The sequence below is a fragment of the Opisthorchis viverrini genome (genome assembly GCF_000715545.1).
Source record: "Opisthorchis viverrini unplaced genomic scaffold opera_v5_74, whole genome shotgun sequence".
NCBI lineage: Eukaryota > Metazoa > Platyhelminthes > Trematoda > Opisthorchiida > Opisthorchiidae > Opisthorchis > Opisthorchis viverrini.
In genome coordinates, this window is record NW_008751731.1 from 716,090 (window position 1) to 732,079 (window position 15,990).

Genomic DNA, 15,990 nt, shown 5'->3' on the forward strand with positions numbered 1-15,990 from the left:
TATATATAGTTTTACTGAATTCAGCGTATTATTACCTGATTACGATGCTCACCCTCGGCGCTGTCTGTAATGCTCTGGAAGCAAGAAAAAAACGTGAAATTTAAAAAAAACATTTTAATCATGGTTTGCTTCCAATCAATACTGCTACAGAGAGTTGACGACTGAAAAGACTCATTGATGCACTTTGGTGCCCGTCAGTTCACTGCTTAAAGACATTAACAATGCTTTGCTGCCATTATCCGACCAGTAGTATCATTAGCCGTTTGACCAGATTTGCCGGTGTACCAGTGTAGAAATGGAACCTAAAGGTAATTTTTTTCAAATTAGAACGACTTAAATTTGCAACCAGAGGAACAGGATTAGTGACATTCGTATAGGTCTGTCATTAGTTGCTGGCTAGAAACATTCCCTTAGGCAAACAGCAATAAAGTCAGATTTCGCGACATTGACTTCTGTTGGTTAGTTGACATGGGATTACCACCACATAATAGAATTTGCACCCTGGTCAAGATAAACCGATTGAGTAAACATTTGTGTGCGCAAGCAAGTATGTCCCAGGTCAGATGAACAGCCAACAGCCAGGCCTCTGATAAGACAGTCGAGCAGAAGGAAGCGCTGAAACATCTGCAAGGGCATTTGCTTCCGAAATGAGCTGTGCCGCGGGAGTTAGTTTACGACAAACAATGAGAGAAATCCAGGACATCAAATGACAAGTTGTGAGCGAGTTCTTTGGTGAAATGTTTGCGCTGAGCTAACAATATTTATGCTCACAACAACCGATCTATACTGATTTGGTTACATGGTATCAGCTGATCAAAATGAGTGGCCAAGTAACGTCAGTTCCACAGGCCACAATCTCTGCGAAATGTCGGGTGGGCTAGACTTACCGCAAAACTCTGCTGTTATCTTCTGTCGTTTTCCATCCATTTCGCCAACCGGAGAGTGCTCAATCACTATCTACGCTTTGTACATTTAGATTGTAATATGAACTACCAAACCGTCAGAAGCATCTTTGATAGTTCAGTGGTCCAAAGCTGTTCAGCACCAATTCACTCTCTTCTTATGTATCATGTGTCTTTGTTGCTTAGGCTACACATGAACACAACAGTTGTTGTTCTGCAGAGTGGAAGGAAAAGTAATTTTTTCTTGGCTGGCAGCTAAAGGCGCCTGGTATAACGATTCGCATCTTCCTCACAAGTCGCGCACAGACTGTCCACGACTGGTATGAACAGTGAAACTGTTTGTATTTTCCTACCTAGGTGCGATTCTCACCTGGCTGATTAGCTTAATTAACGAGGCCTTAACTTTTCGCGCCAGTTGGGGATTGAAACACACTTTGATCATATGAACCAGTCGATCATTCAAAATTAGACTAGTGTGTACTTTCTCGTCATATCACATGAAAGCTATTTTTTGTGAGGCATCAATGCAGAGGCAACTAATCGAAATGCTTGAGCGTCTGCCGAGCCTGAGCATAAAAGTCATATTCATGGATAGACGTAATAAACCACTTACAGGGTTGCTGAAAATCTTCGACAGTGCACTACTGGTTTCGCTCTTCAGGTGGACGTGACCCCCTGGTTTCTGTCAAAAAAATAAATCTTTCAATTGTAACACCTTTCTGGTTCCTAGCTGCCATGCCACCCGAGGGAAGTGTGAGGTCTGTGACACTGCTGGGCTGTCCATGCCTAGACAGAGGAGGTCCGGGTTCGAACGACGCACCTTTAGGTCAGTAAATTCACGCTGTTACGTCCCATTCGTCTCGCCCTCAAATTTCTGTCAACCAAATGTTCTACTTGATTCCAGATTGCATGAAGTTCGACTTAAATATTCATTTTCATACCGATTTGGTTTTGACGGGAGATTCAACTGAGTATGCTGCACGTGCGAAACCAGATATGGGCTGTTAAAGTGTCTTCAGGGACCTTACAAGTAGTGTACTACGTCTGTAAAACGTATTGCGATATCTCGAATATCGTACTAACTAAAGCAGAGGCGGCCCTGTTGATTAGGAACATCATAAACAAGGGATTAAGCTGGTTTCCAGGGAAGTCTGTCAAAACAAATTTGGTATGCGGATGAATGTGTAAGTTGTACTCAATGATGTTGTGAATAGTAGAACTACTGGATCTTGGAGTGGCTCTAATGCCTCAGTTTATGAGGTTTCCCTTGAATCATGCATGATCATGTGCGCACTATTTATGGCCATCGGCTAAATTCAGCAGCTGGTCGGAAGATCGATCAGTAAGGCATTCAAACTCCATAATACAGGTGACTGCAGCACAGAATAACTATTTGGTGGCTGTTTGAGACACGATACTAATTGATAAGGTATATTTAAATATCACGACTAGAAAGCGCACAGTAGCCTGGGTTGAAATGATCAGTTGAAGCATGTGATAGACAGGCTTTGGTGTACCTCAGAGACAGTAATTCGTCTGACGTGACAAGGCCACACGAGACCTTCAGTGGGCCGGTCGGAAGGAATAACCGACGGGATATAGAATCAGATCGTCACAGGGACGTTAAGGCCCGTTGCATCTTCTTGTTGATCACTTTGTCTGTTTCCAGTGTCCTATAACTGAAGATTGAAAAAAAACGAGAAACGGATAAGCTTACTTGGTGTGGAAGGGTTATTTCCACACGATTTCTGTCACATATTCTTTACTGTGCACTGAATCCATAAAGAGTTTCCGAAACAGTAAGAAAACGATAGAGGGTGGAAAGTGCAGGGATTTTGGCTGGACAGGGAATATTAAACAAAAATATTATAGCACAAGCACAGTCTGTACTTATCCCTAGATCTCTTCTATCCAAATCAAAGATAGTTTATATTTCACAGCTTAAATTAGAGCGCGCTGATGAGTATACTTCAAATTAAAGACTGCTGTGCAGCCGGTTGCATAGGATACCGATCCTCACACTTTGAGCTTTAGAAGTTATCCTTGTAATCTCAATATTATTTTCTTACAAATAGGGGCACAAAGAATCTTGCTTTGTTACAGTTTTAAGCATTGCAAACTTTGTTACCACTAGTTATTATTTACCAGCACACGCGGATCCACAACTGGACGGATAATCCTCGGTCAGTCACAGTGACTGACGGTTATTGAGGTGGTTAATTCTAGCTGTGGATGGCTGTCTATAAAAGTGAGACTAATGTCCCTTCCCCACTTCCCATTGGGGAAAAAGAGTCAGTTCAGAGGTTCCAATGTACTCGCTCTATGACTTCTTGAAGTTTATCTCATCTGGCAGAACTGCAGCTGAAAAAATTTGTTCGACGAAGGTCTGTTTGTTCTTACGACACCTCTTAATGTGTGAGAATGTCGCAATCGCAAATGGTTGAATTCTTGTTAATTTACCAACGTGCCGGTGGTATTCAGGAAAACAAGTACACAATGCCGTGCGGAGGAATACCTCTAGCGCAGTGTATCAAATAATTCGTAGGATGTAAAAAACACTAAGAATCACTATACAGACCCATCAGCATAGTCCTAAGTCCAAAATCTGTCATCGTGAGCTCCGTTTAGGAAGAACACAATGGCATCATCTGTGGTTTTCGGATGTATTCTAGGGCCAACAATCGATGGGGCAAGTACAGCAACCCTTCTTTAAAAGGACAGCCAATCACAATTTACATCACTCTGATTGTGTTAACTTTTTGTCAACTTTTCCATTTGTCAGCTATTTCCAACTGTGGTGTTTTTAGTAAGCTCATGTATCCTCGGTGAAAAAGGCGTTAAACTACACAGTTTGGTTTAGTTTTTTTGACGGGTTGTTTGACCCAAATTCCGCTGAAAACTGAGTTCATTTCTCAAATCGGAAAATGTGCAAATAAAGTCAAATAACAGCTAACTGCGCCGACCTTCACCATGAGCGTCACTACCCGGTTCAACTCAACCACCATGACAGCAAGTTTCGAACTGACCAAAACTGCTTCGGCATCGAAACGTCATCAGCCAGACTTCATAGCTCATTTGCTTCCATAGAGCGCTCACAGGAATTCGTACCTGACAGGGTTCGTGAACCTACCACACTCGCATGAGCGATACGATAATACGACCACCGACTGTGTGAAGGGGGCGTTCGGCACATGCAGACGTACACACAATCAAATCACCGACACCAGAACACACCTATCAGATGTCCGCGTAGCCCTATTTCTCTTGCTCCCTGTCTTGCTAACCCTCATTCACCCCACGACTGACCCAACTGTCCAATGATAAGTTACCGTCTGGGTGAGATGGTGTCTATCACATGTTGTGGAAACGATCCGGCTGACTTTGTTCTGCTCCGTCGGTATGTGGCGCACATACTTCGCGGGCGCCCGCTAGCGTAGTTCACAAAATCTCTTCTCTCACACAGTTCACTATTATCACAACCAAACGTGGTGTCGCTCTCCCCTTTCTCCACCCGTCTACGTATTTCTTTTGGTGCACGCATATCATGTAGCACGGTGATTTTAATCCATCACCAGCTGCTTCAGTCGGTCGTGAACATGACACATCCTCGCATACACTTACACACATACACACAACAGGGAATGACGGTGTGTGGATGTACCGATTCCCTATCTAACTCATTCCCTTGACGGGTGCGGTTACAAACAACTATCCAGCCACCGTCGGCCTTGCAAATATTCACACAACCTTTACCAGAGTAGATAATATTGTTCACGCACACACCGCCGTCAGTCACTAATCACCGTTTCTCCGAAGTCAACGCATAAAGAAGCATAACCGGAACTCTGAACGCAGTTTTGTTCGCTCGGATCTACTTGGCCCGCCTTTGCAATTCTTGGCCTGTACTTTCTGGACTGACTCCAGTCTCTCACCCACTTATTCGGTCTACGGTGAACCACTGAAAGAAGGATATGGCCACCAATCCTCTGAATGGTTTTGAATCACTGTTCCTGCAGAATGATAGATCTGGATTCTTGTCAAAACATGCTAAATTGATGCCCAATCTTCACTTCAACCTTCCACAGTCACCTACAATAGACGCATCAAAAATGTTTGTGAGTGAGTCTACCACTGGCTTGCCTCATCCAATGAGTTGGATAATGAACCCACAACAATTTTTGGCAGCTTTGACCGCTGTCAGAAACTCCATTCCTGGTTCAATTTCTCCAACGGTCCCAAATATTCCTCTACCCTCATCAGTGCCGTCTGTGGCCGACCTGGCCAGATTTACAAGTGGTGATATGCCTGAACGGTGGAAAAATCGGACCAGTACGACTACGGTAGCCTTGACAAATCAGTCAACTTCTCCGTCTTCTTCATCATCATCAATGTTGTCACCGAATGCAACGAAGGTGTCACCTGGGGATCAGAGCCTTCCAAGTTCTGTCCCAATGAATGGTACGACAAAACCACTCAATCTGAAACACCGGACGCGCCCCAAATTTCAGTTTAGCAGCCCTTCTAAATTTTCGAAGGTGTCCCGGCACATACCTGCCCGACCCTCCTCTGAACTACCCACAGACTATTCAAAATTACCTTCCGTTTTACATGACTCATCCACTGGTCCAGTACCACTCTCCTTTGCTCCGCAAGAAATTATACGAGTATGCCAGACATTTGAAGAAGCCGGTGATATTGATCATTTGAGCCGTTTTCTATGGTCCTTACCGCTGCACGCTAGCCTCTGGGAGGTGCTCAACAGAAGCGATGTGATTCTAAGGGCCCGCGCTCTGGTTGCATTTCATACGGGTAATTTCCGTGAACTGTACGCGATTCTCGAAAGGCATACTTTTCCAAAATCGGTTCACGGAAAGCTACAGGCTTTATGGCTTGAAGCGCACTATCAAGAAGCGGAGAAACTTCGTGGTCGTCCTCTCGGTCCCGTGGATAAGTACCGAGTTAGGAAGAAGTTTCCAATGCCTCGAACCATATGGGACGGCGAGCAGAAAACCCATTGTTTCAAAGAACGCACTCGTGGGTTACTCCGTGAGTGGTATCTGCAAGATCCTTACCCAAGTCCGGCGAAGAAGCGAGAACTGGCCACTGCCACAGGATTGACACCAACACAGGTGGGGAATTGGTTCAAAAACAGACGTCAGAGGGACCGTGCAGCCGCTGCGAAGAATCAGTAAGTATATTTTTATCCCCTTGTTTATCCCCTCCCATCCGGAGGTTTTTACCAACTGATTTTAACAAGAACACTAAGTTACTGTTCACATATGGAACCTACTTTTGTGTCTTCAGGCCGCATGGCTAAACCTTTCGCCACATGAGCGTTAACTGTAATTTCCTTTGGACAACACGGTCAGATGTGTAAGTGTATTCATGATAATCATGGCGTGCAAATTGTGTCCTCTTTTCTGGACAGCCATTTTGGTTGTCAATAGACAGTGACATAGAGGAGAATGTCGGTAGCTCAGGTAGCGTAGATGGTCGTTGGCTTGTTCTCTGAGCTAGGCAATTTGGTTGCAAACGTTTCATCACCAATCGAGGTGACATCATCAGTGCGTAGTTGTGCGTAGCGTTGGGTTAGTGGTTGTGCACAACCGCAGTGCACAAACGGACAGCGACATATTTTGATGCTTTACGGACGACAGAATTTTCCAGAAATTGTGATCCATCATCAGTCGTAGTTGTGCGTAGCGTTGGGTTAGTGGTTGTGCACAACCGCAGTGCACAAACGGACAGCGACATATTTTGATGCTTTACGGACGACAGAATTTTCCAGAAATTGTGATCGTTACTGTGACGCAAGTGGCTGAAAAAAGTAGGAAACCGTCATTAGATTCATCTGACAAGAAATGTCTCACAGTTTCCTGTCAATGACGAGGTCACGTCCAGAAGAGAACAAAAGAGCATTTTTGTCATCCTTTTAAGTTCCACTTAATTGTACAGGGGTCCCACAGAACTGAATTGAATAGGCCGCTTATCTCTTAATCATGTTTTCGGGTCTCTGTACCGTGTGTACGTCATATCAAGGATGGAGGGCAACACACCCATTTGAGGCCTTAAATACTTAGCTCATCTACGCTCTTCAAACACTCAGTTTTGAAATGAATAACCTATTGACTTCCGTAAACACTGAAAGCCCGAAATAGATGTTCAGAACGAAATGAACGTAGTGGTCACACAATAATTCTCATCGAATGGAGGTCACTCTCCCAACTAGAAACAATCCACTGAGTTCTCCGAGGGGCCACTTTCGAGCCTCCAACAAAATTACCCTTGGTGGTCACGCGCGGCAAACCCCTTCCCCAAAAAGGAACAGGATTTGGGATGAGCGCCCTTGATTTTATCGTACGTGGCATAATGAGTGTATCTGGTCAGTGAATGGAAGAGAAGATTATTCTCAGTGGATGGTTTTGGATTTCTTGCCGTGATTCTGTTCCGTACAGGACAGAGATACACGTCTTTTCGATATAACAACTTATGGCTGGTTCATTGAGATCCTTCTAAACCAGGTTTGAAAAGAGGCCATCTCTGAGGATTGATTCCAAGTAGTCAATACAGACAGAGCAATTCATGCATACAACATTAATATGCAAACTAATTTGTTTTCACCTAGAAGCACAACTGGATCTTTTGTTTACAAGGTTGACGCAAACTAGTGAACTGCGCCCACCTGTTGAGTTTCGGAAAGGGCGAAAATGATTTCGGACCGTCGGAGATTTTTTATCAGTCATAAGAGACCGGTTGAAGGGATAGGCCCGAAGCGGTTTTTCTTGAAGGGTGGGTTCCTTAAAACGACACAAGTTAACTGGGTACTGTTTCAAACGATGCTGTCGGCCTGCACTCAGCATCATTTTCGGCTCTGCATAAAATGCTTGTGGTTTTCCTTCTGTGTGTAGACTTCCAGTGGATCAACAACTGCTGGATGGTCTGGATACCATTCGTACGTATGGTCTCCACTTGAACAACGAATATCTTCCCATTCCTTATTCAAGACGTTGTTGGTCCAAATAAATCCTCGGTACAAGGATTTCGAAGTTTCGATGAGTTATAATGATTTCCAGTCTTACGGATTTCTCAACTTTATTTCGAATGTCTGCATGCGCTCACGTGGACAAACTTGTTTGCACGGTAAGATCCACTTGATCACTCAAGAACCAGTTTACTGCGCTGATACAGTACTCATTCCTCAGAGAAGAAACTCATCAATAGAAAAGACGCTTGTGTAAGCAGGAAAAAGTGTTCCGTTCGCAGTTCTTTTCAAAGAAGCTTGGAAGGAGACATCACAATGGAAATAGTCTAATCCATTTTACTAACGTACTATGCTCAGTGATTCTTTATACGGCTTGGCTAAACGGACCGATCACAAATTCTCAAGGATGATCACGATTCTACAGGTTCATCATGATGGGCTAATATGAATGAAATAAGGATACGGGGAATTATTGTGTACTGGATGCATTCCATTAGGACAAAATGGAGACTTTTTGCGCCTCTGTTGCAAGAGCTGCTGAAGCGCTATTAGATACAAATGAAATTCAATTGTCCCGATGGACGTGAGATAATCTTTACTGACTAACCTCCCTGGACGAAACACCTTCGGTTGTGAACTGTACTAGAGTTCCCCATAGTTGCATTGTGTTTTATTATGACTTTACGTAGTATTTTACGGCGTTTTATACTTTCACAGAATGTACTCACGTATTTTCCATCATAATGGAATAACTTTTATACAATGTTCGAGCGTTTTCTGATGTACTGTCATCTGACAACAACTTTGACTTTGAGCAATAAAGAGGCATTAAATATGTGCGCGTTGTGTTGTTTGCAATGAAGGATAAGGAGAAAATTTTTTTAAAATCTGCCCTGGACAACTAGTTCGACAGCGACTGTAGAATAAGTAAATTCAACTGACTTCTCATTCATTTCGTATTCGGTAGTGCATATCAGGTCTTTTGTGATTCTGGGCAGGTTTTCGTATTTCTATTCCTGCTTTTAAAACTAAAGTACTTGGTAGAATGACTGAATGACATGCGACCTTGCCGATGTCTCTTACCTTTGTACTAATATAATATCAATTATTTTGACCATTATTTTCGTTAGAAACTCCTGAGTAAACACACGGTGCGTACTGTCTCACTCTCACAAGTATATCAGATATGATAACTTTCACATGTGTTTTGTATCATGGAAAGTATGTGATGTGTTCCGTTGTGTAACTTGTAATTCTGCTTTTTTTGTTTGGCACCGAGCGACTCTCAGCAGAACCCCACTGGTTCCGAAGGGTTTGTTTCTCATACTTCAGATTTTGCATTCTCAAAACTAGTCTTACTTGATACCATTTCAAGGGTGTGTGATTGGAATACACTTGGTACATAGATAGATACCTAGCCTCCATAAATGCACACAGTGTGTTGCAATGTTTGCCAGACAACCTGCATGAGAATATAAGAGGGCAGGTGGTTTAAGATTAACTTAGTTGCGTTTACTTTGTCGGACTTTTTAACCGGCATGTTAGAAATTCAAGAAGTTGTTTACTTTGTGCAGTCATTGTTTGAATACTGCAGCCAAGTTCTTTTATTTGGTACTCATAACAGATTGGTTATTTGTGCCTAAACCACAGTGACACAAAATTACTCGGAAAAAATGAGGTCCAGCAGAAGAGTTAGAAAGCTACATCACGGGCACTCTGTCACGTGTCATTGAATTTGGTATTTAGTGTTGGGTCTGGATGAAACTACAGGATGTCAAAAGAGAAAGAGTGCTGCCAAATTTGGTTTCCTATTGAGGAATTTTAAAGTCCGAATAATCGGTTCAGTGAATCAGCATTTTCTAGGGCGCTCTCACTATAAAGACGATTGATTTGAGTTGCCTGAACATTTGTTCTTAAAAACCTGGGGAACTATATTTTCTCCGAGGAAACCACCCACATGGCTGCTAAAACACTTCGATAGCACACGACCGGGTCCGCAGTTCATGAAACTCATCACGAAAGCGCAGTTCCCGGGTTTCCGTCTCGCGTAGAAACCAAAATGGTATGCAAAAGAGTGTATTTTGCGAATTACAATTTCAATTCAAACAGAAGGTTGAAGGAACGTTTGGCGTTGTGCCGATAGGCTCTAAAATAATCTACCGAGATGTTTTCAACGTTTTTTTTCAGTGATTTCCTGCGACATCACGAATATCGTATCAGCTGAGACACGAAGCGGTCCTTTTGGTTTACGGTCAGTTAAAAAATGTCATAAACGAGAGGTTCAGCTGGGATCCAGTTGGGTTTTCCGTTGAAACCAAATTGTTAGGTACACTAGTAGCCGGATACCTATACAGCAACAAAATATTTGGTGTGTCATAAAGAAAGGAATCCAATCCCAATTCACCGAGTTGATTGCAGCTTAACAGAGATCCAATAAAAAGGAGACCGATCAGAGAGCCTCCACAACACGAATTCTTCTCTAGCTTATTAGAACTTCTCATGTGCTTGTATATTTTTTTCAAGAGGAAAGACTTTTCTCCGCTAGACATTTACAAATTTCTCCATCTACCCTGTACTAGTCACCAAGTTCATGGTTCAAAAATTCATTAGTTGAAAAAACTGCATTGTGACATGGATGTATGGACAGCAGCACAATTTTGAATCCTCAGAGAGTGAAGTTAAAAGTCAAATAAAGTGCAGTTAAACATGCATAACTGCAAGATGATGGCTAGAATTTCTAGCCTCGTTTCCTTAACTGAAAGCGATTTTACTCGTTTTTTAAGTGAATAGTTTGTGTGGAATCAGGTGAAGGATGAATAGACAGTGAGAATAAATAACAAATTAATAATGAACAAGCAGTAACCAATAGTAACTAACTAACACAGCACCGCGCTGCTTGTCCGAATGCCCACAGTTTCGTTTCAAGTAAAGTGATCGTCAAATAACAATGTCACTTAGATATGAAAAGCCATACACCTTAGCAGATGCTAGTTACGGTAAAATAACGCATTTACGGAAAGCCAAAATCTTTCGCAAGTACATGCCCTCTTCACAATGTGGCGAATTGCTTTCCCTTCGCATTTATCTTTCGCTGAATGACTTAGTGTACAACTGATTACTATTCTGTCGATGCAATATCAACATTTACTTGATGTTCCCCATCTGGTGGCTAAGCGTTCACAAGCCAGTCGCGACCAATCTAACAATCCGTAAACATATTCACACACACACACCTGCATTTCATTGCGTTTACTTTTGTATACTGTTCCAAAAGAACACGTTATTCTCCAATGATCTGGACGGTTTAGGGAAAGTAGACGCAGAGCCAACTGGGAATCTAGCCCATGACCTCCGACACACTATAAGGCTCCTTGGGCCTGATATGCAATACCTAACAATCTGCCCTGACCCTAAATCGATTGCGATGCTGTTCGTAGTTTGTTGTCTTCTCGTAAGTTTACACACAAGCCCATAGCACATGGAGTATGGTGTTTGCTTTCTGCAGTTTCCATTCAATAAATGGGTTTGCAATAATAGGTAGCTGATAGGGATGAAGAACATCTCACAACTAAGCAAAGCTCGAATTGGCTATCGATTGGATATATGATTACCGACCGAGTGGAGTCTTAGTTTAACTTAATTTCTGCTTCGTGCAACGAAAAAATATCACCAGAGTTCGAGTAAGAGTTATCAACCAAGAATGCAAATCACTCAGTCAAAGAAGCAAACAAGGTCGGTTGTAGGTGGCTACTTATTGTTGTTTATTTGGAGCTCTCCAAACTAACATGTATGTTTAATCTTCACCTGGTTTTGATACCTGCATAGTTTAAATCTACGGAATGGAATTTGGAGAAACCCGAACGGACATATTTGTGCGTGAAAGACGGTGTTTGTATAACGTTTTCATTGGTGTTGGTATTTACCCAAACATGATAGTTTCCATTCGATTGCACGAAAAACTGCTAATGCAAACTCACGACCTCTTCAACATGGATGTTTTATATACAACTGTCTTTAATGTGTTAGCTTTTTATTAGTAATGTAGGTTGAGCTCCTTTCAACAATCGTACTTCTTATATGCTTGGAAATAATACACAAATTTTTTTGGGTGTACTGATTAATTTACACTTGAAATTCTTCTCTATCGTATTGAATTAGAAACAACGTTTTCCATTCAGAGTTAGTCACAAAAAGCCGGGGGCATACACGCCCCCGTTTAAATTTCCCCATTGTCTGAATTGCTTGCTCTGTAGTATATTTGAGAGGAACGAGCATTGTTCACTGAATAAACGTAGAGTGAAAATTCCCAGCCAAACTGTGCAAGCTCATTGATGACAAGCTAATGATTATTTGGTACTCTTTCCGATAAGAAGGTGTCTACAACTATTATGGAAAAAAGGCACACCTCTGAATATTGGTCAACTTGAAAATGGTCACTTTTGAGGAATGCAGTAAAGAATCTCCTTGGCGCGTCCCGAGTGGCCGTTATGCTATCCTGACAACCACGTTTAGCTGATGCGGCCGTATTTATGCCCATAACTTGTGTAGACTGAGTTGTTACATTTCTAATAACAGTGCATTTTACGGTATTTCCCCTCAGATAATCAGCTCGACTGTTCGAACGACAAAGTTTAAACGCTAGCGACAACAGAGGTCTAAGCCTGGGTTTCAACATAAACACATTCTATTCCTTTCGATCGTCGGTTTCCGGGCGGTCTGATAGGAGGCAGTTTGCTGCAACTAACTGCTGTCTCCGTCCCATTGCCTTAGTGTCGGAAAAAGACTCACTAACGAAGAACACAACAGCTCTATTGCAGGCATGCAAGTGCAAAGTTACGACGTACCTCGCGGTATTTGAAGAGTACTTTTACCATTAATTCGGGTTATCTTACTGGAACACTGATCGTCGGCCATGCTGTGCGGCATACCTGTATACTCGTCAGTCGTTGCTGAATTGATTGCTTGTGCATTCGGTCAGAAGCCGGGTTCTCTGACTTGATGGCATCCCTATTGATATGTTAGTGGGGTTTGAGTGCCTCAGTAGTTTTTGGTCATTCTGGGAATGATTTCAAGAATCTTAACTTACCCCTGCTACGATAGCCCGTCCAATGCAAACCATTTTTTTCAGTTCTGTCTACCTCAGTAAAGAGGAACTATGGTAGACATATTAGATAATATGTTAAACTAGATAATACCACTTACTCCAGGATTCCGGTGATAGCCCGTCAATGCAAACCATTTTTTTCAGTTCTGTCTACCTCAGTAAAGAGGAACTATGGTAGACATATTAGATAATATGTTAAACTAGATAATACCACTTACTCCAGGATTCCGGTATTCAAAAATGGGAAGTTAGCCATCTTTAATGACGACTAACGAGACCGGATAAATGGAGTGTACAAAACGGAATAAGCATTCGGCATATGGTGCTGTATCCACTCAAGCATTTGAGTATGAACTGAGTTATATTCCAGTTCAAGTTCGAAACTATGTTGGAGCCAATTAGCTCTCAGCTCCTACTATAAAGGTGAATCATAAAAGGGGCTAAACATTACACGCAGGTGTAGCATTGTTTTGTCAACAATTCGACTGGTCCCAGAAACGAATTTCTTGGTTTAGGTAGCTTACATGGCAACAACTAATACAGGAGATACGAGAATCGGATTCAAAGCCCACACATACATACTGTTCAGTGTTTGACTGAACGTGGTTGTGGATGCGGCCCATTGTTGCCTGTACATACCCAAAGGAACAGAGTTAGTTGGAACCAATGCAACTTCGATTGTTCTAGCACAGTGTTTTTGAGGGCTTCCGAAAACGAATTCAGTCGCAGGAGATAATTCAATCTGCGGTAAAACTGTAAAACGTCCTGAGAGGACAAAATGCCGGATATCCAGTGACTGGGCAAGATAAAAAGGTCGATTCACTCTTGGACAACAAAAAGACGCGATAAGACGTAGTGCTAAGTTTTTAGAGAAAAATCCTGTGCCTCCGGACTACCAGTTCTTTCGAGCTGCTGCCTCATGGTTAGGACTGCATCGGGTTGCATTTCGTACTTTTTAGTGACTTTGAGTAGCTTTAGCTATTTATTGCCCGCAGTCATTGGCACCTGCAAAGGGCGACTGTCAGGTGCAAGCTGTGCCTGGACAAGCAATGTACTTTCCTATGGAGTTCATCACATTGTTCTTTGGTCATCTGGAGCAATATGGAAGTCAAGCGATTTGTTCTATCGTTGGCAATAAAATACGCTTAACCCCGTCTCATCTTATTTTTTATTTTAGAAACTTAGACAACTCTGACAGTGATGGTGTTGCCGATAACTATTTGAATTCGGAAGACGAAAGAAGCCAAGTGACTGCCAAAATGGAACCGGATTCGAGCGATGGACTAACATGTGATTACGACCGATCCCGACGAGTGGTGACTGAAGATCAGACCTCCCCAGAAGCTGACTGTTGCACTCCTCCTGCATCCAGACAAATAAAAAGACGTTTTTCAGAGAACAGTGACGAATGGCTTGATGTAGACGATATTGATGTACCTGACAAGCACATAAAGGTCACCGAGGAAGAAATCAACCAAAGAGATAGTCAAAAACATGGTCGTTACGAGTTGCAGGAGTTTCCTACGGTCAGAATTCATAATTCGAAAGAAGATCAGTCCTCCAAAAAACCCAAGACGGATCGGTCATTCTTTCCAATGCGATGGTGCTTTTCAAACCCCGAATCCACGTCCAAAGAGGACCGACTTCCTCGTGCAGATGAACAGGACTTACCCTACGGTAGATCAAGTTACTCCGATAGGCCAGTGGCAGAGCAGTCAGCCAAGCTGGAAATAACGTGTCCTGGTGCAGCTTCAGTTGGACAAGAGGATAATTCAGGTGCGGTTGTACACCGAAGCCCATCTGATCACACATTCTTACCCGAACTAAACTATACGCCATTTCACTTGTTGCTGTCAATGGCGTCCAAGCTCACTCATGCGTCAAATCTGGCTCTTCGGGAGAACACCAGTTTGGGGACAACCAGTTCAAACGCCAGTCAACCGATTCTTGGCAAAACGCCTTCATTCAGCATCAATGACCTAGGACTATGCACCGAATCACAATCCCCTGTGAGTGCAGACAACGCCATACCTAAATTTACTAATCACCAGGCAATGTCGATCACGCCGGAACTACAGAATTTCTTCCTTAACACTTATGATAAGACAAGTTGCGCATCAGCGGCCCCTTGTGACCTAACTCCAACTGAAACGAATACGGAATGGTGGCGGAGGATGTCTGAGTGGTACACCTCAACAATGCGTGTCGGTTTTAGTGGTGATTCAAAGCTGAACCCACCGGCAAGCTATTCTGAGCGCCACCCACTCAATTCTAATAGTTGCATGCAGAATTTTGCCTTTGATTCCGAGCTGAACTTTCCGCCGTTCAGCGCTTCGACTGCGTCAAAGGACACCATACCCAACTGTTTGTACCGGACATTGGGACCTTTAGGTTTACCCCCAGACTTTCAACCGCAATGGCAAAAAGTCGTTCGTACACTGTCGTCTCAACTAGAAGACACACCCAATTCTACGGATTCCGGCATCGTTCATCTTTGCAGTCCCAGTAGCTCACCAAATAAACTGACCAGAACAACTCAGTCGTTCAACCATTCAATGATGAATTCCACAACTTCATAACGTGAGCAACACTCAGTTAAGTTATTTATGTTAAGAATAATCAAGAGTTTAACAAATCTACCTCTTAGGGATGAACGGATTTACGGTGAATGTACATATGCTTGTCCAAATCGGTGGGATTCACAATCTATCAGTTTTTCTTGCGAAAGAACGAATGTTGTGATCCTTTTTCTGAATTATGTAAATACTCTGCATTCATTTATTCAATCTACCTGTGGTATAAGATTCGTTAAGTTGTGACCCAACTTCCTTCTATCTTTATCACAAGAAGACGTAGGAGGATAATGTGGGGAAATATTTAAGGTCACTCATGAAATATAATTTACTTCAACGTGGCTTTTGAGGTGCCGAACGATCCCAAACACGCAACGTTTTAAATGTTATCGACCTATGGGGACTTAAGAGAGCAAATTTAATGTATGA

The 15,990-nt window shown here is 42.7% G+C and overlaps 1 protein-coding gene across 1 annotated transcript; it reads left to right on the forward strand.

Moving 5' to 3' along the window:
- Nucleotides 1-4,873: 4,873 nt before the first annotated feature.
- Nucleotides 4,874-15,567, forward strand: T265_04507 (hypothetical protein; the record flags this gene model as incomplete). Its single annotated transcript, XM_009169262.1, has 2 exons — nt 4,874-6,090; nt 14,166-15,567. 2 exons carry the CDS (start codon nt 4,874-4,876, stop codon nt 15,565-15,567), a joined length of 2,619 nt encoding a protein of 872 aa, XP_009167526.1.
- Nucleotides 15,568-15,990: the final 423 nt, after the last annotated feature.